The sequence below is a fragment of the Lissotriton helveticus genome, chromosome 12 (assembly GCF_964261635.1).
Source record: "Lissotriton helveticus chromosome 12, aLisHel1.1, whole genome shotgun sequence".
Taxonomy (NCBI): Eukaryota; Metazoa; Chordata; class Amphibia; order Caudata; family Salamandridae; genus Lissotriton; species Lissotriton helveticus.
This window is the reverse complement of record NC_136073.1, coordinates 806,563,787-806,590,076: the sequence shown is the minus strand read 5'-3', so window position 1 is coordinate 806,590,076 and position 26,290 is coordinate 806,563,787. Positions and strand designations below refer to the sequence as shown.

General features: G+C 44.2%; 1 protein-coding gene across 1 annotated transcript in view; it reads left to right on the top strand.

Moving 5' to 3' along the window:
* TMOD4 (tropomodulin 4) overlaps positions 1-26,290 on the top strand; it is a 124,736-nt gene that overhangs the window by 29,621 nt on the left and 68,825 nt on the right. The window contains exon 4 of the mRNA XM_078669206.1: positions 23,761-23,883. Coding sequence (XP_078525332.1) covers positions 23,761-23,883 — 123 coding nt within the window. The remainder of the gene's footprint in view (positions 1-23,760; positions 23,884-26,290) is intronic.

The following is a 26,290-nucleotide window of genomic DNA, read 5'->3' as shown; positions in this document are numbered from 1 at the left end:
TTGACAAAGACCCTACGGCCATTGCGTCTGCCCATTCCCTTCTAGCTAGGACACCACCCCCCATGTATTACAGATAAAAACTATGCCCCCTCTCATCTGTCCATTTCTGTGTAGCTATGACCTAATATGTTATGTCATGTTACTCGTATTTAGGCCCAGAAAGTCTGTCCACTGCCTTACTATCACGAGCCTCAGGCAGTTGTACGCTTCATATCTCCCTCCAGATAAGGGCCCACAGGTTGATCCAGTTTGCCCATTTCCTCAAGGTAAGTGCTACTGCCCACACAGTGTGCCAGTGCTCATGCAGATGTGTTTATCCGGCCCATTCAGTCTGTCAAGGCAGCTGTGGACCCCAGACCCATTCAAGCCTGTCCAGGCAGATGTGGTCCCCAGGCCCGTTCAGCCTGTCTAGACAGATGTGCCCAACAGGCCCATCCACTCTTTCCAAACAGATTTGGCCCCCAGGCCCATTCAGCCTGTCTAGACAGATGTGCTCAACAGGCCCATTCACTCTTTCCAAACAGATGTGGTCCCCAGGCCCATTCAGCCTGTCTAGGCAGATTTGCTCAACAGGCCCATTCACTCTTTCCAAACAGATGTGCTCCCCAGGCCCATACAGTCTGCCCATTCCCAAACAGACTGGGGTTCTTGGGGGCTTCGTTCGGCTCTTTCCCTTACGCATAAGCAGGGCAGCCATTTTAGATCCGTTCCCTGACAGATAACTAAATTCCGGGGCTATTTGCCCCGCCCCATTTTCAGCAGAGACCCCTCAGGTTGGCGCTCGCCCCCTCCTGTCGGCGGCCAGGCGCTCGTGCTGTCCATTCTCGATCGATGGAAGTGGAACAGGTGGGCTCTGTCAGCAGCCCCCCACGCCTGGCTAAAGAAAGCTCGCAGGAGTTTTTGTAGCAGTTGGATTAAAAAACCTAGCAATAACCCCTCACACCGAGGTTTATCTCCATGGGACACGTCCTGGCTGTTTGCATTCACTTGGGAATTGTGTACACTTGAAAAAATACAAATAAAGTGCACCCTTGTCAAGGAATTCAGTGCAGTTTTTTTTTTAACCACGCACACTTCTGAGTGTTATCTTAAGTAATTTTGGGGCCCTGGGCAATACATACTTTAGACACCCCTTTTCGGTACTATTTTGTATTTTATTACTCATTTCCCGATAATTCAAGCACCATGATGCCACACGACATTGAATAGTATGTTAAAGGTTGAGATTGAAACCTAGACAGGTGTGTGATAGAGAGAAAGTTCACATTTTCAGGGGGACTTTGGAAAGTGGGGACAGTGGCAGTGACAGTGCCATAAAACGTCTCTGACACTTCTCATTTTTCGATAATTTTACACACCTTTTGAAACCATTTGGAGATATTTAAAATTAGAGTTGTGTGTCAGTTCTAAGTAAATCCTTCCGCCATATTGGGACAATCTTGAAGAGAGCAGAGAAGATTACAAATCCTAAATTTTTCCAGAGAAGGTTCAAGGAGGGTTCAAACAATCCGAAAATGAACAGATGTAGTTTTTGTTTAGAAAAACAAATTGTATTCATTATACCCTGCCTGTGCTTGACTGGGTCAGGGGTAGGCACAGATAGGCCCAGAGATAGACAGTGCCTAAAGGCACTCAATCGAAGGAGCACCGCTCACCCGCCTTCTCCACCTGCAGGATAAAGTGCTCAAAACTGTGGGCTCTTCGGAAGTGAGGGTCTCCCCTGTGGGCAGGTACAGCCCTCCCGTTCCCTGACCAACCCTATGCTAAGGGTGTCTGTGTGAAAAGAGACACAAGTCACGTGAGTGGTTGAAAGGAATTTGTAAATGGACAAGAATGTATGCTTTGAGGCAGTGTGTGAGTGAATATGCGAGTGAGGTAATCTGAGAGAGAAAGTGTGTTAGAGATTGAGACAGGGTGTGTAGCGTGTACAGTACATAGGCTTATGGCCCCCATTCGTTGGGTTTGTTTGTCAGATTGACTTGCTTGCTTCTTATTTGATGGCTTTCCTTCAATCAATCAAATTGGATTTGTATAGCACGGCTAATCACCGAGAGGTTATCCAGGTGCTTGAGGAGCTGCAGCTGGAGGCTCAGTTGAGTAGTCAGGTCTTCAGTATTTTTCTTAATTCCAGCAGAGAGTGTGAGGTCCATAGGTGAAGTGGGAGGTCGTTCCAGGACTTCGCAGCGAGGTAGGAGAAGGAAGGTCCTTCATTGTTGCTGCAGCGGATGCTGGTGGTGTTGGCGAGGCAGAGGGAGGTGGAGCGCAGGTGTCTGTAGGGAAGGGGGAAGTTCAGTTGGTGGTTGATGTACGCTGGTCCCTGGTTGTGGAGGGCTTTGAAGGTGTGGATCAGCATCTTTAACTGGCATCTCTTCGAAGTAGGGAGCCAGTGGAGTTCCTTGAGCTGGTGATTGATGTGGGTCCATTTGGGGAGGTCGAGGATGAGTCTGTGAGGCAATTCCGACGTAGAGTGTTTTGCTATAGTCCAGTCGGCTGGTGACCTGGGCTTGTGTGACAGTACATCTGGTGTCGATGGGGAGCCACTTGAAAATCTTGCGGAGCTTGCAAAGGGTGAGGAAGCAGGTAGATAATACTGCGTTGATCTGTCTTTTCATGGTGAGCTCACTGTACAGGATGACGCCGAGTTTGCAGGCATGGTCGGTTGGAGTGGTCGGTTGGTGAGGGTCCTAGTTCGGGAGGCAACCAGGCATCCTTCCATGGGGAGGCATTGTTCCAGAAGATCACCATTTCTGCCTTGTCTGTGTTGAGTTGTAGGGAGTTGTCTCTCATCCAGTCAGTGATGTTCGTCATGCACCTGCGGAAATTGGTCAGTATGACAGAGGGGTCTTCTGATAGAGAGAGGATGAGCTGGGAATCGTCGGCATAGGATATGATGCTCAGTTCATGCGTTCTGACGACGTTGGTCAAGGGAGTCATGTAGGTGTTGAACAGGGTAGGGCTGAGGGATGAACCTTGAAGGACGCAGCAGATGGTGTTCCTGGTTTCTGAGGTGAAGGGAGGAAGGCAGATTCTCTGGGTTCTTCCAGTGAGGAAGGAGGCGATCCACTTGAGGACATCTCCATGGATTCTGATGTGAAGCCATTTGATCAGGGTATGGTGTCATACTGTGTATCATTCTGCCGAGAGGTCGAAGAAGATCAGTGTTGCTGTTTTTCAGTGGTCGAGGAGTGATCTGATGTCATATGTGACTGCAATCAAGGCAGTTTCAGTACTGTGGTTGGTGTGGCATCCAGATTGGGAGGTGTCCAGCTGTTTGTTGTTCACCAGGGGTTTTCTCTGATTTGGCAGTTGATGGCCTTCTCGAGGACTTTGGCAGATAGGGGTAGCAGTGAGATGGGGCTGTAGTACTTGGGTTGGTTGAGGTCGGCGGATGGCTTCCTGAGCAAGGGCTTGACTTCTGCGTATTTCCATTCTTCTGGCAAAGTGGCCGTGTTGATTGATGCATTGAGGATGGCAGTGAGCTCCCTGCTGATAGTCTTGGTTTCGAGGTTGAAGATGTGGTGGGGGCAAGGTTCCTTGGGTGCTCCTGAGTGGATGGAGTTCATGATGGTTGTGGTGTCTTGCTTGGTGAGCTGGTCCCAGGTGGTGAGCAGGTGGTTTTGTTTCATGTTCTTGGAGGTGAGGTGGTTGAGTATGTTGGTGGGTTGGGGACTTGTCATGAAAGAAGTCAGCTAGGGAGTAGCAGAGTTCCTGTGAAGGGTGATGACATTTTCAGGGGCTGCAGGGCTGGGGAACTCTCCGCGATGTTGCGGAGTTCCTTGCTGTGGTTAGAGCTTCGATGCGGTAAACCAGGGCTCTTCTTTTCACCTTTTGCAATAGTTGGTGGTATAGGTTGAGAGCTGTTTTGAATGTTGTTCTGTGGTAAAAAACTTTTTCCCCACAGGGAAATATAACGCGGTTGTTACAACAACCGCATTATAATTCCGCATACCATTACTCCGCAAGTCGGAACAACGACTTGCGGAGGGAGGAGAAGGTTGTGGTAAATAAATAATTAATTACCGGATCTATTTTTGACTATAATTAATAAACAGGTAGCTCAATAAATAAGAGTCAAGATACGAGGTAGCTGAAGTTGACAGGCTTTAATCAAGCATAAAGGACAGGAACAGGACAGCCTGTACAGGGATAGGATGGCAGGGCCCGGCAGCTGTCGGGCCGGATCTGGGAATGATGCGCATAACTTTTAATAACAGAACATTAGTATATATAGTTAAACAAAATACATTGCATTCAATACAGTAGGCGTAGCAGTAGGCGGGGTTTGTAGCAGTCGCGAAAGATAAGGGCAACATGATGTAACAAGAAGGCGTGTACAGGGCGTATACATAGACATGTGATGCAAACGTAACAGAATATGTCATAAAAGGGGCGGAAACATGGAGGGGGCTACCTGAGCAGCTGGGACCTCTAACCTAGTGGTGCGCGCAAACTGACAATGACGTGTTACTAGGGAGAACTGGGGGGCTATGACTTCTGTGCTAGAAGAGGAGACTAAAAGTCTGGAGTGTCAGAGTGACATGTACCTAAAACCTATCTAGTATCTGGCGTTTAGAGAACATGCTGATAGAATCCAAAAGTTATCAGGGTAAAGGCTAACAGACATTAAGACTGGTGCATGCATTATTCTACATGTAGTGTGTGTGCGAGGAATATTCTATGAATATTAATACAGTATTTCTCTTACATGGAGACATAAAGGCTAGACTATGACGGAAACTATTGATGCGATTCAGTAGCTTAGGAATGCAGAGAAGGAGGGCTGGACTGATAACTAGAAACATAACATACTTTTAGCAGACTGGGAGGCAGAGCCAGGCCTGGCCGGGCACTGCGAGGCATGAAGTAAGTGAAGGGTCAGGGATACAGGTGGGGGCTGTATCGCTCCTCGGAGAGGGTTCAGGAGACAGGAGCTGAATCTGAGTCCGGGCCCTTTTTGAGGCCTAGAAACGGGGACAATTCAATGAATTAACGTGCACACTGTAAAACGTGGCAACGTAGCTTTACATAGGCCTAAGATTCGTTGTATTCACGAGGACTGGAAACTGACATACTAGAGATGGACACAACTGTAATTGCGTCTTTAATCGATCAGAGGGGAATACATGCATATCGATCATGCACATATAACATAAGATGGGGAACACGTAGGCACATACAACATGGCAAAATTTACTTTTCCACATTCCCTCCTTGTGCCCTACGTTTCCATCAGGAAACATCTATATTCATGATACCATCTATCATTTCATATAGCATCATTTGCTCGTCTCGAATTGTCTTGGAACGGGACTTAGGACTAGGAATACAAGAGGTAGCGCACATGCCGCAAATCGCAGGGCCACATTGTATACAGAGGCAGCAACTGAATATGATCATTACTGCAATACCTAGGAAGGACAATACTTTCCATCCCCATCGAGGGGCAGACGAACATATGCGGTCTGACCACACACAAAATAAGAATGACGTGAAGCTTTGAAAATAGATTTCCCACTGTCACTATACTCGACAGTAGTAGTACAATCACTATGTCCTACATGTGCGGAACCATTCTTTCTGACACATAATTCGCCTTTGACTGGTAGTACTGAAATAGCGGGCAAATCTGGAGTAGTATCAGACTGAACATTCAGGACCATAAAATTCGAAGAAAAAATTACCTAAATCATAAACTTCATTTTCTAGATCTGACCCTGTTCTATGGGGGAGACCTTGCTTGTCTGGAAAACATGTTCTATTCAGAAGGGACATATCATTGGAAGATGACGTTAACGTGGACCATGCTCCACACGAACCATTATGTGAAAACGGATAGGGAAAGAGTGGCAGAACTCCTTTCGGTGTCTGGAAAGGGGGGAGTCGACCACACACCCAACAATTAGTGGCATTGCTGGTCTGGTGTGAATAGTGTAACATTCTAATGAATGTGTTATTTCTCATAGCAAGACGATAGGATAGCTCGTGGGGAGGCAGATCACTAAATGTGTGCTCTACTGTAGCATTAGAAAACTTATTTACATGAGAAATTGGAAAACATAAATGTAATGCATAACTTGTGCAGGTAATCATCAAACTTAGAAACAATAAGAAACTTAGAAAAACGATACATCGTATAGAGTTTTGACTAACTCTCTCACTATGGGGGTCTATCTCATACATGTCAGATACCTGTCTAACCATTTCACCCGAGAGGGACTTAGACAATTAAACTGGCTGACTTATTTTACTAGACCTCAACTTTGCTTTATACTCCTGTTGCGGAGTTTTCTCTAACAGAGGAACTTTCAGTTCGGGATTCAGATCAGTGTCTGGTTTCAGGCAGTCTTTAGAAATGGAACAGTCCTTAGAAAATGTTTTTGCAAATGTTTTTTCTCAAAGTCCATGGAATTTCTTGATATGGGACGGATGGACCCACCCCTTGCGGCCCTCCAACTTCACGGCCGTGCGGGTGGTCAGAAGGACAAGTCGCGGCTCCTTCCAACGAGGCTCCAGCGGACTTGAACGATCAAAGTTCCTTACAAGGACAAGGTCGCCTGGAATGACCTCATGCGGTTTCACTTCGGTATTGTCTGGGAATGCGGCGGCAACCTGTGAACGACAAGAGTGTAGGGCAGACATCAAGGAAGCTAGGTAATCTGTCAACATATTACTGGAAACATCTGTAATACTGCGGGGTCTAGGTGTACCCCACATGTTTGGGGGGCGGCCGAATACGACCTCATAAGGGGACAGACCTGATCTGGAATGTGCAACCATCCTCATGAAGAATAGAGCAACTGGCAGGGCATCTAGCCAGTCTACACCTTTCTCTTTACATGTCTTGGCAATACGGATTTTCAGGGTCTGATTATGTCTCTCTACGAGACCGGCTGCTTCAGGATGGCGCACACAATGGAACTTCCACTGGTACCCTAACAGAAGGGAAACATGTTTCATGAGCTCAGATGAGAATGGCTGGCCGTTATCTGAATACACGACCCTAGGGAGTCCATAGCGGGGAAAGAATTCACGAACCAACTGCCTGGCAGTGGTCGCGGCTGTGTAATCTGGAACTGGATATGCCTCTGTCCACCTGGACAAAGCGCATACAACTACGAGGACATACTTGAAACCTCGACATCGCTCCATCTGAATGTAATCCATCTGGAGGACTTCAAAAGGATGGTCAGGAGGTTGGAATCCACCTTGTTCCACCGGGACACTTTTACCTGGATTGAACTGGCAACATATCATACAAGTACGGACTTTCTGCTTGGCTGCAGCTCGTAAGTGTTTGTTGAACCAAAGGTTCTGTATACTGTCTAACATAGCTTTTTCTCCTAGATGTGCTGGACTATGTGCGGTATTGATAATGACTTGAACCATAGAGTCTGGGAGAAACCATGTGGCTTTTCCCTTCGTCACCCATCCCTGATCTGTCTGGACCCCTCCTTGTTCGGACCATTTCTTGATTTCTTCGGGAGTAGCATGTAACTGTATATCTATGACATCTTGTGTAGGGTCCTTAACTGTCATTCAAGTAGTCTGTTCTGGAGTGGATGTCTGTGTCGGAACGTCTGGTGTCTGAGCTGTAAGCTTGGCTGTTCGATCTGCTAGATCGTTACCTTGGGAAATGATATCAGTAACTTTCGTATGTGCCTTGCACTTCATAATAGCGATAGCTGTCGGTAAATGTATTGCATCTAACAGAGCTTGAATGAGGAGACCATGCTGAATCTTGTTTCCATGAGAAGTCATGAAACCTCTCTCCTGCCAGAGCACTCCGAAGTCGTGTACAACTCCGAATGCATAACGTGAATCTGTATATATGTTTACTTTCAGGTTCTTGGCACGTATACAGGCTTGGGTCAGAGCAACTAGCTCTGCTGCTTGAGCAGACAGGGTGTCAATACGGTGTGTTTCAATAACTTCAGTGTCAGTAGTCACTGCATACGCGGCTACTAGTTCTCCTGTACTTGTTCTCATACATGAACCGTCCACATAAAGTGTCAGGTCGGGATTAGGTAAAGCAATGTGTGTCAGGTCTTGTCTTGGCTTGGTCATAGTGTTAATGACTTCCACACAGTCATGTGTGGCGGGACTTGAAGTAACTGACGGTAACAGTGTAGCAGGATTTAAAACGTTGCAGCGTCTGATTTCTATGTGTGGCTGGAACAGTGTCAGTTCATAACCTGTTAAACGTGCAATTGTCAAGTGCTGAGTCTGTGTTCGGTTTAAAAGAACTTCCACGGAATGTGGAACTTGTACTGTCAGGGAATGTCCTAATACTATGGAATCACTTTGTCTGATAGCTAGAGCTGTGGCTGCAACTGACTTGAGGCACGCAGGCAGAGCCTGGGCTACTGGATCTAATGTGCTCGAAAAATAAGCACAAGGCTTGTACTGTCCTGCTTGATCTTGTGTGAGAACAGATAATGCAGTACCATTACGTTCTGTGACAAAAAGTGTAAAAGGCTTACTGTAGTTCGGTGTAGCTAGAACAGGTGCTTGGCATAAGGCTTTCTTTAATTCATTAAAAACAAGTGTATGTTCCTGGGTCCAAGGGAGGACAGTCGATACGGCTGCCTCCTGTGTCGTTAACTGTATCAGTGGCTTGGCTAGAAATGCATACTGAGGAATCCATTGTCTGCAGTAAGAAGTGAGGCCGATAAAAGCTCGTACCTCCTTCTGTGTCTTGGGCTGTGGAAGACTCGCTATTAACTGGATACGGTCTGGTGTCAACTGCCTACCCCACTTGGACAGTAAGTGGCCCAAGTAGATCACTTGCTGGACACAGAACTGAAGCTTCGAAGGGGACACCTTGTGCCCCATCTCGGCTAGAAAATACAAAACTGTAAGTGACGCACGCTCGCAGTCACGTTCAGAACGGGCTGTGATCAGTAGATCATCGACATACTGGAGCAGGGCAGTGTCAGTTGGCATGTGAATATTGTCAAGTTGTCTCTTAAGTGCTTGACTGTAAATACTAGGACTTTCTGTGAAACCTTGAGGAGCTCGTGTAAATTTATAGCTCCTTCCATTTAAACAAAAAACGAAAAGGTACTGGCTGTCTGGATGAATCGGGACACTGAAAAATGCATTCTTGAGGTCTATTACAGTGAAAAATGTAGCTTCGGAATCTATAGCTGTCAATAAGGATGAAATATCTGGGACTACTGGATACTGGGGTATGATACATTTATTAAGCTCTCGAAGGTCAATCACTAATCGATATACTGGAGGTGCATTTGGATCAGTACGTTTCATGACTGGAATGATAGGAGAATTACATACATTGGAGTCAGTTTCTACAACCACTCCTTGAGCAATAAGCTCGTCAATAATCTTGGATAAGGCTGCTACAGCCTCAGGTGGCAATCTGTACTGTCTGATTCGTGGCAAGACTATACCTTGCTTGAGGGTCACACGATGGGGTGTGATTTGCATAAAACCTACATCAGTTGGACCTTGCGCCCATAAATGCTGTGGTACATTCAAGAGTCTTGGATCAAAATCACGTAATACATAATGACCTTTAAAATCTCTTAAAAACAAACGTATTCCTTCTGGAGAGCAGCAAATTACTGCACCTAATTCTTTCAATGTATTAATGCCTAACAAATTTTCTGGACATGATTTCGTAAGTAACAAATCAGTAGTTCGGGACAATGGACCAACTTCTAGAGTTACTGGCTTTGAAATCTCGTTAACAATAGGCTTTCCTGAAAATCCAAGGGAAACATTTCTAGAGCCTGAGAGCGGAGCCCCTGGAACCTCGTCATGACTGATAGTAGTCCTACTTGCCCCTGTATCAATCAAAAACTTTCTGTCTTTCCCTAATACTTGACTGTGTACATAGGGACCCTCTTGATCTACAGGTATCTCGATGAGAGGCAAGCCTACCTCCCTCTCTAGGCTGTTTCATGAATACTGTTGATACTCTGGATACTCTGACTGGGCATACTGGTACATCTGCTGTGTAACATGCTGTGTTGCAGCGATAGGCTGCGGTGCTGGAACTGTCTGTTGTGCATTCTGTGGTGACTGAGAAGTCTGTGAAACTTGTTCTTGTCTAGGCGGACGTGGTCTTTCTTTAGTTTTACCAGTGGCTATGTTGTGTTTCAGAACTGCACACTCGTTTATAAAATGACCTGGCTGTTTACAATAATTGCATGTCCCTTTAACGGGAGCTGCAGGATGACTGGCTTGATTCGGACCCCTCTTCTGACTGTCTTGTGGAACAGATTGTGCAACTAGTACTTTCATTTTCGTATCTTTCATACGTCTCCTTTCGTGATCTTGCTCTTCCCTGATTCTGTTCTGGTGATACTGGAGCATTTGGAGCATTTGTGACGGGGTACTAGCTTGCCAGGTACTTTCGACTTTCAAAACTCGATTTTTAACTTGTGGACTTGAATTCTCGACTAGTTTAGTAACAAAAAGATGAGGGTATGACTCGCTACCTGTCTTCAGACCACTGTTAATAATAAAACATTTTTCAAATCTAGAATAAAAATCACTAGTATCTTCATCCTGTTTCTGTTTACATGCTGAGATTGCATCCCAATCTTCCTTTTTCGTGGCTAGTAACCTTGGCAAAACTTGAATTAATAACTCGGGCAATTCTTTACATTTGTCCCCAAGACCGGTACCTGGTACTCGTATTTTATCTTCAGCTTCTAGAGCTGTCCAATCAATCTTTTTCTCTCCCACCTCCCATTCTTTTTCCTTGAGTTTTTCATATACCCCTGCGGGCAACAGGACCTTTAACATTTTAATAATATCTGGATACGTGTATTCTCCCATTCGGAGCATGTCTTTTAATTCTCGATGGAACCCTGCTGGGTCTTTGTCGTGACAGGGAATTAATTTCTTCATCTCTAAGAGTTCCATCTTTGTGATAGGGGTGTAAACAAATACTCGTTGCATTTCACCACCCGCTGTCCTAACTGGGTGTACTTCTCGTAACGGATGCTGTCTATCTATGTAAAACGGTTTACTTTCTGGAGGTGAGACGTGAACAAAATGCGGATTCAGAAACGTTCTGTATTTGTGGCGCTGTTCTAGAATGATACTAATTAAATCGGTACCTAGACCTCTCCATCTATACTGGAGTAACTCGTTCAGAACATCGTGTAACGGACCTGGATCAGAATGCTGACCCTCATACAGTAATGAAACAAACCGGGTCTGGCGTGTGGCACAGTAAGGCTGCGCCAATTCAAGTAACAAACAAAACACTTTGCCAGTACTGTGCAATTTTTTACAATTTTTAGTTGAAGAGCTACTAATTGCTCTCCCGACAATGACCACTCTTTCAGTCCAACCAATTTATGAAAACATAGTTCTTTATTTTTATTTATTTTGAACTGTTTTTTAGGTATTTATTTAGAAAAAATTCATGTATTTTGCAGTGTTTATTCTGCAATATTTTTCGAGTACATCAATGTAATTAATACAGAGGAGGAACAGAAAATTACACGCAGGAAATGGTAAATCAATTGATTGTACAAAAATTTAGACAATTAACACAACACATAGACACTGGACAACATTGAACACTCATGGATATCTAAGGGAGGTTGGGGCGGTGGGGGTTGGTGGTATTTCTCTCAAACTGTTTGTCATGGAACAGTAGATTTTAACTTAATTAAATGTACAATTTGACTTATTTAAACTCAAATCATAATTAAATCTAGCTGGATAATTGCTTTCATTAACCACAGTAAAAGACAATCCAAGTTAGGCCACCTAACCACAAGCGCCTCAATTGGTCGACGCGTTTCGAATCCTAAAGCTTTAATTAGGATTCTCTTCAGGACCAAAACAAAATCAATCTGTGGAAAAACAAAATAAAAAGCAAACTGTCAGTGGAAGACAGAGAGACTCTCAACTTTCATTCAGCGTCCAGAGCACACTCAAAAAGTTACCTGTCAGTGAATTAGTTTGGGTACGATGATGAGCTGAAAAATCAAAGAACATTTATATTCAAAACCCTGTTTGATGTTGGGTTTACTACACATCATATTACGAAAATCTAGTGTACTCACTATAGTGTGATAGTATCAAACACCTCGTGGGGGCGTCCAAACTGGCGAGGGATCCATTCCTTATATTGTTTAACCTCGATTCGGGATCTGACCTTTAGACTTGATCTAGAAAATAGAGAGAAAACAAACCACTCTCAGTGCGCTATTTGGGGCTCAACCCTGGCGGTGCTGCGAGCGGCAGCATTGTTGCACCGCATTGTAACTAATAACCGGATTGTCGCTCTGCCCGACGTTCCTAACTTCCTGACTAAACGAGGGTCTTTTTACCGAAAAGCGGCTCCAGCACGGATTGCAAAGGCCGCTGCCCTGGCTTCTGGGCGGTTTATTAATTACCTGAGATCGTTCGTTTTGTTCCTCCACTGGGTCGTGGTCGATAATGCACGCGATGGTGGTTTTCACAGGGTGTTGGTGTTTTGAAGTCAGAGTGATTTCCGGGTTCCTGCTCTATGAATCATGACCCTCATACAGTGTAATGAGGTGCTGGATCATATACATACCCACCAGTCGCTGCTCGGCTGGGGGCAGTTTCAGAAACATTTGTGCCACTATTTCATCTGGAAAAGTGGTAGAATCAGTAGCCCATCGAACTGCTGATTGGGCTAGTTCTTGTTCATGCATGGTACTAAGTTCACTATAACCGATTCGTGATTTCAGAATGTGATCGGTAGATTGAAATACTTGTTCAAGAGAACCTTGTTCTGGTGCTGGAAGGGAGAGAACTTTCTTGTGTTCTAGACGTGAATGTCGGTCGGGAAGTCTAGATCTACCTACATACGCTATTCTGGCGGTATTCTCGTCTTCTACCTCTTCGGTAGGAGAGTCGTCTTCTTTCTCGGACACTTGTGCTACTTTGCGTTTCTCGTGTAACCTTATTATTTCTTTACGAATTTTCTTGTACATACTCTCTATACAACTTAGTGTCCTGTGTCTTCCCTCGGCTATATTATCACTCCACCTTGTCAGGACTTTCATTTCAGTCGGATCTTTAGTCGGATAATCTTGTTCCCTTATTAAACAATTAATTAGAAACTTTAAAAGCATGAGCTGAGTCTCAGCTTTCCTTTGAGACATGGCTTCGCCAATACTTTCTGGGTCTGTTCCTGTACGGATGAAACGATATATTCTGTCTAGATCTTCTTTCATATTTGGTAGGGTGTCCAAATACTCGGTCACCCGTCTTACACGCAATGAATATATAACCATATTATCATCGCCTGGGACTGGATCATAACGGCATTCGGTGAGCGCTCGTCTGATATCTGCAACGGACTGCTGTTTGGGCGTATGCTGTAACGCACGTTCATGTAACTCAAGTAGTGTCACACGTTTGTGTTGGGGCGGGGTACGAGGAGGATCTCCCCCCGCGGCCCCTAAACTAGAATCATCAACGGGTACTGTACGGGCTGGCAGAGTGACTGACGTAGCGGGTACTTGTACTGCGGGCTGGACCGGGGGTACCGTAACAGGTACTGTAACAGGTGCCCCGGTGGCTGGAGGAACAGGAATTACGTTATTTACAGGAGCTGGCGGAACAGGATTTGCATATTCTGGGACTGTGTCGTCCAAGTAGGACGAAAGAAAAATATCAGCTGCGGTCGGTTTGTGACGTAGCTTAATCGGAACTAATGGCGGCGGAAAAGTACATGGTGCTTCCGGGGTTGCTTTCGGCAAGCCCTCGGCAAGAAGAGGATACATACCCTTAATAAGAGCATTTCTCTGTCTGTCTGACTGTTCGGCTTTAACTCGTTCACCTATTTCGATTAATTCCCTTTCTTGGCTCTTTCTGAGGATTCCCTACTTAATTCTGACTTTCTGATTTCTTTTTCGGTTCTTTTATGAGATTCTTTGCGCCATAACTCGATGGCATCTTTCTGGGACTGTCTGGCTTTCTTTTTCCATAATACTTCTTCTACTCGCATGATGCACTCGGCATCCCACGTACCTGATACGGGCCATCTATACTTTTCGTCTAATTCCTTGGTGTACTCCACCCATAAGTCTAGATATAGTATGGCACTTATGCCATGTTTATGATACATAAAATGACCTGGACTGTCCCTAGGCGGGACAGGAACTGCTTCCTTGAGCAGACCTTTTCTGGTTTTTAACTGACGTAACTTCGTGAACAGAGGCATAACTTAGACTGGAATCTAGACACAATACAATACACGATAAACACAATAATAACTTAAGAAAACAAATCACTCATACCACGACATTGAAAACACATGAAATAACATTTAAAATAACAGCTCTGACAGAATACTACCTGGAATACTGAGAACAGAAACACATGAATTTCTCGAGAACAGAACTTACTAGAACAGAAACTTTACTAGAATGACTGGATGCACTGCTAAAACAGTACGAAAACTTACCGGTCCCATAAAGAGACACGTCAGGACCCGCGTCCACCTAGGTGAACACTTCGTGTTGGATCTGTGTACCCAAACCCACGGACCAGAGACAAATTAATTGACCCTGTCTAGATACTACCCCAGCAACGGTACTCACCGGGCAGCAAGAACGGAAGGCCTCGGACTGGACTGGACTGGACTGCTACGACGACGGACGGACGAACTTCGGACTTCAGTTACAGGTGGGCCTCCGGATACCTCGGACCTTGGACTCTTGGCTTGGGCTCTGGTCGGGACTCGCCGCGTTCCTCCACCGCCTCGTCTGGACGCTGGACCGCAACCTCCGTCTCCTCCGTGGGCCTGAGGGATACTTGAAGCAGAAATATCTGCTGGTGCGCAGTAGAGTTCCGTCACGGCTGCAGAGGATCAGGGGGCCTGCGTGGCTTCTCCGGCGCGTGGGGAAAGGGCAAGTACCTATTCGGGCGCCATTATGTGGTAAATAAATAATTAATTACCGGATCTATTTTTGACTATAATTAATAAACAGGTAGCTCAATAAATAAGAGTCAAGATACGAGGTAGCTGAAGTTGACAGGCTTTAATCAAGCATAAAGGACAGGAACAGGACAGCCTGTACAGGGATAGGATGGCAGGGCCCGGCAGCTGTCGGGCCGGATCTGGGAATGATGCGCATAACTTTTAATAACAGAACATTAGTATATATAGTTAAACAAAATACATTGCATTCAATACAGTAGGCGTAGCAGTAGGCGGGGTTTGTAGCAGTCGCGAGAGATAAGGGCAACATGATGTAACAAGAAGGCGTGTACAGGGCGTATACATAGACATGTGATGCAAACGTAACAGAATATGTCATAAAAGGGGCGGAAACATGGAGGGGGCTACCTGAGCAGCTGGGACCTCTAACCTAGTGGTGCGCGCAAACTGACAATGACGTGTTACTAGGGAGAACTGGGGGGCTATGACTTCTGTGCTAGAAGAGGAGACTAAAAGTCTGGAGTGTCAGAGCGACATGTACCTAAAACCTATCTAGTATCTGGCGTTTAGAGAACATGCTGATAGAATCCAAAAGTTATCAGGGTAAAGGCTAACAGACATTAAGACTGGTGCATGCATTATTCTACATGTAGTGTGTGTGCGAGGAATATTCTATGAATATTAATACAGTATTTCTCTTACATGGAGACATAAAGGCTAGACTATGACGGAAACTATTGATGCGATTCAGTAGCTTAGGAATGCAGAGAAGGAGGGCTGGACTGATAACTAGAAACATAACATACTTTTAGCAGACTGGGAGGCAGAGCCAGGCCTGGCCGGGCACTGCGAGGCATGAAGTAAGTGAAGGGTCAGGGATACAGGTGGGGGCTGTATCGCTCCTCGGAGAGGGTTCAGGAGACAGGAGCTGAATCTGAGTCCGGGCCCTTTTTGTGGCCTAGAAACGGGGACAATTCAATGAATTAACGTGCACACTGTAAAACGTGGCAACGTAGCTTTACATAGGCCTAAGATTCGTTGTATTCACGAGGACTGGAAACTGACATACTAGAGATGGACACAACTGTAATTGCGTCTTTAATCGATCAGAGGGGAATACATGCATATCGATCATGCACATATAACATAAGATGGGGAACACGTAGGCACATACAACATGGCAAAATTTACTTTTCCACAAGGTGTTGGATTTAAAACCCAACACCTTCCCTAGTGTCCGCAAAGACTGGAGTTGGAATAGAAAATAAACCTATTCCAACATCCAGTGCCCCCCCTCCACAAATGGTTGTTATGACTTGCGGGGTAATGGCATGCGGAATTACAACGCAGTCGTTGTAACAACCCCGTTGGAATTTCATGTGAGAAATAATGAACAGGTTACCAAACAAAGGGTGCCTTCAGCTTCTTGTTTGAACCTCCCCTAGGGCGTAATTTCTTCTCCATTGTATTGATTGGACAACTCATATCCTTCCACGGCTCCACATAAGATGAATACTTTTTTCCTTTTAGAACGCCATGGGAAAGAAAGTGTTTTCATTTTCTATCTCCCATGTGCTGCTTCCCCCTCACATCCCCACACCCCATCAAGTATGTCTGCTCCTTCCTTTGCCCCTCCTATCCCCTTCCCACACGGATTTTGGTTTTTAACACTCGCCCCCAGTTCCTCTGTTGCTCCCTCGCCGCTCTCTTTCCCCCTTGATCATATGGTCCATGGTGTGCACTTGCACCACCCTTCCCAGCTACTATTCCTCCCTACCATTTCCCATCACGTTCAGGTTTTTGTTATTTTCATTTTTTTCTTTTATTTTGGTGGGTCTGGTAGCTGCAATTTGCTGCTAGCCCATTATTCTTCAAATAAGGAATTTTGACACACTTTTTAGGGCTCGCCTGGCGTTGGAGCGCGAAGCGCTCCCGCCAGCGAGTTCTATAGCCGCCTTGCTCCCTGTCAAGGGAGTAGCAGCTGTGAACGAGCCCGACACAGAGCTGGGCACGAGCCGACCCAGGTCTGTGAACGCTCTTCAAGGTTGAGCAGCTTGTGCACGTTTGTTGGACGTCAGGCGCTGCAAGCCCGCCAGACCAATTATCCCAGCATGAAACTCTACTTCCTGAGGCACCACAAGACCAATTATCCCAGCAGGAGTCTCCACTTCCTCAGGCGCTGCAACAATTATCACAGCATGAGACCCACTTATCACAGCATGTCAACAGGCCCCCAGGCTGCTGGAGCACTCAACTATAACTAATGTGCAGTTGAGTGCTCCAGCAGCGTGGGGCGGCTCTCTGCATGCTGTGATAATTATCACTTTGGGGCCTCATGCTGTGATAATTAGGGCAGGCATGCTCTATTTGCAGCACTGAACATTTTCAAAGAAGGCGAAGCAGTGACATTCATTGGAGACACTCACCCTCACCCCCTCACCCCTCACACACCTCCTCACCCTCACACCCTCACCTTCACACCCCCTCACACACACCCTCACATACCCTTACCAGCACAGCACAGCACAACACAGCACAGCAAAACACAACACAGCAAAACACAGCAAAACACAACACAGCACAGCACAGCACAGCAAAACACAGCACAGCAAAACACAGCACAGCACAGCAAAACACAGCACAGCACAGCAAAACACAACACAGCACAGCACAACACAACACAGCACAGCACAACACAGCACAACACAGCACAGCACAACACAGCACAGCAAAACACAACACAGCACAGCACAGCACAGCAAAACACAGCACAGCACAGCAAAACACAGCACAGCACAGCACAGCACAACACAACACAACACAGCACAGCAAAACACAACACAACCCTCCCGCCCTCACCCCCTCACCCCTCACACACCTCCTCACCCCCTCACCTTCACACCCCCTCACACACACCCTCAAATACCCTTACCAGCACAGCAAAACACAACACAACACAGCACAGCACAGCAAAACACAACACAGCACAGCACAGCAAAACACAACACAGCACAGCAAAACACAACACAGCACAGCAAAACACAACACAGCACAGCAAAACACAACACAGCACAGCAAAACACAGCACAGCACAGCAAAACACAGCACAGCACAGCAAAACACAGCACAGCACAGCAAAACACAGCACAGCAAAACAGCACAGCACAGCACAACACAACACAGCAAAACACAACACAGCACAGCACAGCAAAACACAGCACAGGACAGCACAGCACAGCAAAACACAGCAAAGCACAGCACAGCAAAACACAGCACAGCAGCACAGCACAGCACAACACAACACAGCAAAACACAACACAGCACAGCACAGCAAAACACAGGACAGCACAGCACAGCAAAACACAGCAAAGCACAGCACAGCAAAGCACAGCATAGCAAAACACAGCACAGCACAGCAAAACACAGCACAGCAAAACACAGCACAGCAAAACACAGCACAGCAAAACACAGCAAAACACAGCACAGCACAGCAAAGCACAGCACAGCAAAACACAGCACAGCACAGCACAGCAAAGCACAGCACAGCAAAACACAGCACAGCACAGCAAAACACAGCACAGCAAAACACAGCACAGCAAAACACAGCACAGCAAAGCACCGCACAGCAAAACACAGCACAGCAAAGCACAGCACAGCAAAACACAGCACAGCAAAGCACAGCACAGCAAAGCACAGCACAGCAAAACACAGCACAGCAAAACACAGCACAGCAAAGCACAGCACAACCAAGCATAGCACAACCAAGCACAGCACAACCAAGCACAGCACAACCAAGCACAGCACAACCAATCACAGCACAACCAAGCACAGCACAACCAAGCACAGAATAACCAAGCACAGCATAACCAAGCACAGCATAACCAAGCATAGCGTAATAAAGCACAACAAAACATAGCATAACAAAAAATAGCATAACAAAACACAACAAAACATAGCATAGCATAACAAAACACAGCATAGCATAACAAAACACAACATAGCATAGCATAACAAAACACAACATAGCATAGCATAACAAAACACAACATAGGATAGGATAACAAAACAAAGCATAGGATAGCAAAACAAAACATAGCCTAACAAAACATGGCATAACAAAACATGGCATAACAAAACATGGCATAACAAAACATGGCATAACAAAACATAGCATAGCAAAACATAGCATAGCAAAACATATAATAGCATATCAAACACAACAAAACATAGCATAGCAAAACAAAGCATAGCATAGCAAAACATAGCATAGCATAACAAAGCATAACAAAGCATAGCATAGCATAACAAAACATAGCATAACAAAACATAGCATAACAAAACATAGCATAGCATAACAAAACACAACATAGCATAGCATAACAAAACACAACATAGCATAGCATAACAAAACACAACATAGCATAGGTTAGCAAAACTAAACAGAGCAGAGCATAGCATAACAAAACACAACATAGGATAGCAAAACAAAACATAGCCTAACAAAACATGGCATAACAAAACATGGCATAACAAAACATGGCATAACAAAACATAGCATAGCAAAACATATAATAGCATAGCAAAACATAGCATATCAAACACAACAAAACATAGCATAGCAAAACATAGCATAGCATAACAAAGCATAACAAAGCATAGCATAACAAAACATAGCATAGCATAACAAAACATAGCATAACAAAACATAGCATAACAAAACATAGCATAACAAAACATAGCATAGCAAAACAAAGCATAGCATAGCAAAACAAAACACAACACAGCATAGCATAGCATAACAAAGCATAGCATAACAAACACAACAAAGCATTGCGTAGCATAACAAAGCATAGGATAGCAAAAAAACATAGCATAGCATAACAAAACAAAGCATAGAATAGCAAAACAAAACATTACATAGCATAACAAAACACAGCACAGCACAACACAACACAGCACAACACAACACAACACAGCAAAACACAGCAAAGCACAGCACAGCACAGCAAAACACAGCGAAACACAGCAAAACACAGCACAGCAAAACACAGCACAGCATAGCAAAACACAGCACAGCACAGCAAAACACAGCACAGCAAAACACAGCACAGCAAAACACAGCACAGCACAGCAAAACACAGCAAAACACAGCACAGCACAGCAAAGCACAGCACAGCAAAACACAGCAAAGCACAGCACAGCAAAGCACAGCACAGTAAAACACAGCACAGCACAGCAAAACACAGCACAGCAAAACACAGCACAGCAAAACACAGCACAGCAAAACACAGCACAGCACAGCAAAACACAGCACAGCAAAACACAGCACAGCACAGCAAAGCACAGCACAGCAAAACACAGCACAGCAAAACACAGCACAGCACAGCACAGCAAAACACAGCACAGCAAAACACAGCACAGCAAAACACAGCACGGCACAACCAAGCACGGCACAACCAAGCACAGCACAACCAAGCACAGCACAACCAAGCACAGCACAACCAAGCACAGCACAACCAAGCACAGCACAACCAAGCACAGCATAACCAACCACAGCATAACCAAGCACAGCATAACCAAGCATAGCGTAATAAAGCACAACAAAACATAGCATAACAAAAAATAGCATAACAAAACACAACAAAACATAGCATAGCATAACAAAACACAGCATAGCATAACAAAACACAACATAGCATAGCATAACATAACAAAACACAACATAGCATAGCATAATAAAACACAACATAGCATAGGATAACAAAACAAAGCATAGGATAGCAAAACAAAACATAGCCTAACAAAACATGGCATAACAAAACATGGCATAACAAAACATGGCATAACAAAACATGGCATAACAAAACATAGCATAGCAAAACATATAATAGCATAGCAAAACATAGCATATCAAACACAACAAAACATAGCATAGCAAAACAAAGCATAGCATAGCAAAACATAGCATAGCATAACAAAGCATAACAAAGCATAGCATAACAAAACATAGCATAGCATAACAAAACATAGCGTAACAAAGCATAGCATAACAAAACACAACATAGCATAGCATAACAAAACACAACATAGCATAGCATAACAAAACACAACATAGCATAGCATAACAAAACACAACATAGCATAGGATAGCAAAATTAAACAGAGCAGAGCATAGCCTAACAAAACATAGCAAAACAAAACATAGCCTAACAAAACATGGCATAACAAAACATGGCATAACAAAACATGGCATAACAAAACATAGCATAGCAAAACATATAATAGCATAGCAAAACATAGCATATCAAACACAACAAAACATAGCATAGCAAAACATAGCATAACAAAGCATAACAAAGCATAGCATAACAAAACAGGATAGCATAACAAAACATAGCATAACAAAACATAGCATAGCATAGCAAAACAAAGCATAGCATAGCAAAACACAACACAACATAGCATAGCATAACAAAGCATAGCATAACAAACACAACAAAGCATTGCATAGCATAACAAAACAAAGCATAGGATAGCAAAAAAACATAGCATAACAAAACAAAGCATAGAATAGCAAAACAAAACATTACATAGCATAACAAAACATAGCATAGCATAACAAAACAAAACCTATCATAGCCTAGCAAAACATAGCATACCAAACACAACAAAACATTTCATAACAAAACATAGAAAAACAAAGCATAACACACACAACCACACACACACAACCACACACACACAACCACGCACACATAACCACAACCACACACACAACCACAACCACACACACAACTATCTATCGCCCTCACTCTATCTGTCTATCGCCCTCACTCTATCTGTCTATCGATCTATCGCCCTCACTCTGTCTATCTATCGCCCTCACTCTATCTAATCGCCCTCACTCTATCTATCTATCGCCTTCACTCTATCTTATCGCCCTCACTCTATCTATCGCCCTCACTCTATCTATCGCCCTCACTCTATCTATCGCCCTCACTCTATCTATCGCCCTCACTCTATCTATCGCCCTCACTCTATCTATCGCCCTCACTCTATCTATCGCCCTCACTCTATCTATCGCCCTCACTCTATCTATCGCCCTCACTCTATCTATCGCCCTCACTCTATCTAATCGCCCTCACTCTATCTATCTATCGCCTTCACTCTATCTATCGCCCTCACTCTATCTATCGCCCTCACTCTATCTATCGCCCTCACTCTATCTATCGCCCTCACTCTATCTATCGCCCTCACTCTATCTATCGCCCTCACTCTATCTATCGCCCTCACTCTATCTATCGCCCTCACTCTATCTATCGCCCCCACTCTATCTATCGCCCTCACTCTATCTATCTATCGCCCTCACTCTATCTATCTATCGCCCTCACTCTATCTATCGCCCTCACTCTATCTATCTAATCGCCCTCACTCTATCTATCTATCAATCTATCTATCGCCCTCACTCTATCTATCTATCGCCCTAACTCTATCTATCTATCGCCCTCACTCTATCTATCTAATCGCCCTCACTCTATCTATCTATCAATCTATCTATCGCCCTCACTCTATCTATCTATCGCCCGCACTCTATCTATCTATCGCCCTCACTCTATCTTTCTATCGATCTATCGCCCTCATTCTATCTATTTATTTAGATACTGATCGCCATCACTCTATCTATCTGTCTAGCTATCTATCGCCCTCACTCCTATCTATCTATCTATCTATCTATCTATCTCTCTCGCTCACTCAATCTCTCTATCGCCCTCTATCTATCGCCCTCACTCTATCTATCTATCCCACTCACTCTATCTATCGCATCACCACAGCATCACTAAGGGGCACAACAACATCACTATGCGCTACCACAGGATCATTGAATGCCACAGCATCACTAGTCGCCACCACAACATCACTCAGCGCCACCACCGCATCAATCTGTGCAACCATTTAACAACAACTGGGTCAAATATGATCTCTCAATGTTTCAAGCTTTATTACAAATGTCACAAAAAGAGGTTAGTATTTCACTTCTGTTCTTGGATTTTCGTCACAATAAAATACACTGAACATATTCTTCACAAAAGTTATTTACAAAAGTTTAAGCTATTTATAAATTACAATAACTTTTATTTAAGTATTAATTATTTAAAAAATTCAAAGCCATTGTTATTTGTAATATCAATACATCTAAGTCACGTGAATACAACACATATTGCATTACAAATGCTATAGGTGTCACAAGTTATAACTATTGGCATTGTAAATGACAAAGCTATTATTTTTGCTATTTTCAAAACCAACACATATGTAAAAAATGTGTCATTTACAATACCAATAGCTCAAACTTTCCTAATGCGAGACCTTATGCATTGCAAATGCTTGTTATAATTTACTGCTGCAGGATGGCATTTATTACTGGTGTCCAATTTATTGGAATGGCATCAGGAATAACCATTTAATTTTTCAAATTGGTGATGCTGTGTAGCACCAGCAAAAGCATTGGCAAAGTTGAAAGGCAAGACAAAGCGGCTGAAAGAAGATCTGGGGGTGCCATTTAAAACACCAAAATAAGTCAGGATTTGTTACATTAACATAATGTATACATAGAGCCACAATACTAGCGTGTTTGTAAATCTAACATAACTTTACCACTCTGAAGCTTTGTTTTGTGTTGAATCCTGTGTGTGTTCTGCCTAGAGGATTGATACCTCAATGTCTCCTCTTCAGGAAAACCCTTTATTTCAAAGAGGGAGAAGGTAACTTTATCACCATGAAGCTTTGAATTGTGTTGAATCCTCAGGGTTTCTTATAGTATTTCAGCGATTGAGACCTCTTTGTCTTCTCTTCAGGGAAGCCCTTTATTCCGAAGCAGGCGAAGAGGGAGATCCCGAAGGAGGAGCAGATCACCCTAGAGCCCGAGCTGGAGGAAGCCTTGGCCAACGCCACCGACGCAGAGATGTGCGACATCGCAGGTACTCCACGGCAGGCACAGTGAGCATAGGGGATAGGGAAAGAATGACGGATAAGGACAGAATGACAGCTAGCATGAGTAACAGAATGACCTACAACAGGTCTAGAAGAAATACATGTTGGGTCAATACGCTTCAAATGTTTTGGGTCATAGACAAGCATTATGCGATTCTGCAGCATTTTATGCACAAACTTTGATTTACACGCCTGACACACAGTCCACCCTCTTCTCACAATTTACAGATGGCTGCATGGTGTAATGGACAGTTGTAAACAGTTTACAGAGGCTAAATGGTCACCGTTCAGTTGCTTATTTCCGTATTCAATTGTTAAACACGTACTTTTAAGACATTTTTGCCGAGACTGTATCAATGTGTGTTAAAGTGACAAAAAAGTAAAAACGTATGAGGCAGGCTGTGCTGCATAACTGATATTTTCTTACCACATAATTTAATCTATAATTTGGTTCTTTTTTCCGCATATTGCCAGTGGACATGGCCATCAGTAATCAGCCATATGCCAGTCTGCAGACTGCTGTCATGACTGAGTTTAGTTCTGCACTCTGCTCTTATACCAGGTTACATTTCTGAATTTGCTGTACCTTGTTTCATTGAGGACATTGATTTCTGGTACATCTTGAGGTCTTATACATGCATGTTCTGATGCACACTGAATTCTAAGCTTTGCTTATTTAATTTACCAGTTAATATTTAGTGCAATCCAGTGGTCCAGTCCATACTGTGGTCCGTATTTAGAATTTAGCGGACGGGATACTCCGTCACAAACGCGGTAGATATTTCATCCGCTGTGTTACAAGTGCCATCAGCTTTAGTACACTTATTCCACCACACTTGTGACGGACTATTTCATCTGCCAACCTCTCAATTGCGCCGGAATTTTGATGCACGTTGAATTGTCTTTATGAATAATCCTGGAACACTTTGAATTTTGGTTAACAGGAATATCTGGTGCACTCTCATCAGGGAGGGCATTTCTCAGTGGCTCATTGTCTAGCCTGTTTATCTACGCAGGACATTATAGGATATCTTAATTTTTTTCTGGCTGTCAGAATTTCACAATTATGTGTGAGTTCCCCATCACACGAAGGAGCGTTATAGTTGGTACTGCAAACATCAATTGTAATGTTTTTATATTTGTCTTGAAAGTGGATTCAGAAATATACATTGGCTTGAAGAGTAGCATTCTTCCAAGGGGCATTTTGAATAGTGTATGGTCCACATGTTGAACAATAATTATAGACTCTCATAGGTGAGAGGAAGTTAAAATGTGCACTCCACGTACACCCATCGATAGAATGCTTTAAGAAAGCTTTTTGATAAAAGTGCCCAGCTGTGAGGTGGCAAAATCATGCTTGAGCCTGAGAGTATGGTGATAATCTGCCATCCACGGTGGTGTTTTAAACAGAGTTATGGTGCACATGGAATTGAGGTGCAAACAAAGTCCTACACACTGTGTTCTAGAGTATAATACATTTTAGTTCTGATTTGCAGTGAATGATGTTGGACGTTTCATTTTTTAGGTCTCGCCTGAGCCAGCGCATGTGCAACTCGGCAAGACATTTAGTGTGAGGGCTTTTAAAAGTCCGACCACACGCTTTTGGCTGGCATGGAGCGTGCGGTTACATGCACAATGATGAGCAGAGGCATTATCTGGCTTTCCTCTCTCGTCATGCTGCGCGCACATCGCACACCACTCACCAGCCTGCATTTGCTGCACCACTCGCGTCCTTTTTAGGTTTACAAATAGGCTACTCTTGCATGATCAACTGATCCTGAGGGCGCAGCGTTTCATGAATTCAAGCCGGAGGCGTTCTTTGACATTTCAAAACGATGGTTCTTTCCATCAATGCGCATTATAATTTAGCTGGGGTGATCTACTACCTTAAAAAGACTGCCCTTCTTAATAGTATCCGCTGTTAACAACCCTCATTGCAATCAAGTAACAATTACAACGTTCAGCCTGGTGTGAGCGTTGCTAATGACAGCTGGCGGATAGCAATACTTAATTCTGATTGGCCAACAGACGCGATAAAATATACAACTGCCGTGCTCTGTTGAGCTCTCAGATTGATGGCGTTGGAACATGCATGTGCATATAATTACGTACAGTGCACAGCCCGGGAGTGCGCTTCTCAACCCTCAACTCCTACTCGCTCGCTTCCTCTTTCCTTCCCTGTTTTTATCAGGCCCCTTTAGCTTCTATCAAATGCCGCTACTGTTTGCTTTTCCTTTTCACCGCATGCTCCCTCCTTTTCTCCCTCCATTACGGCCCTTTCCAAAGCTCATCAAACCCAACGCTGCTATACGCAGCTACTGTCTATGCTTTATGCCGCTACATTGCTACCTATTTTCCTATCCTTACAGCCTTTCACACTCCATTCTATATTAA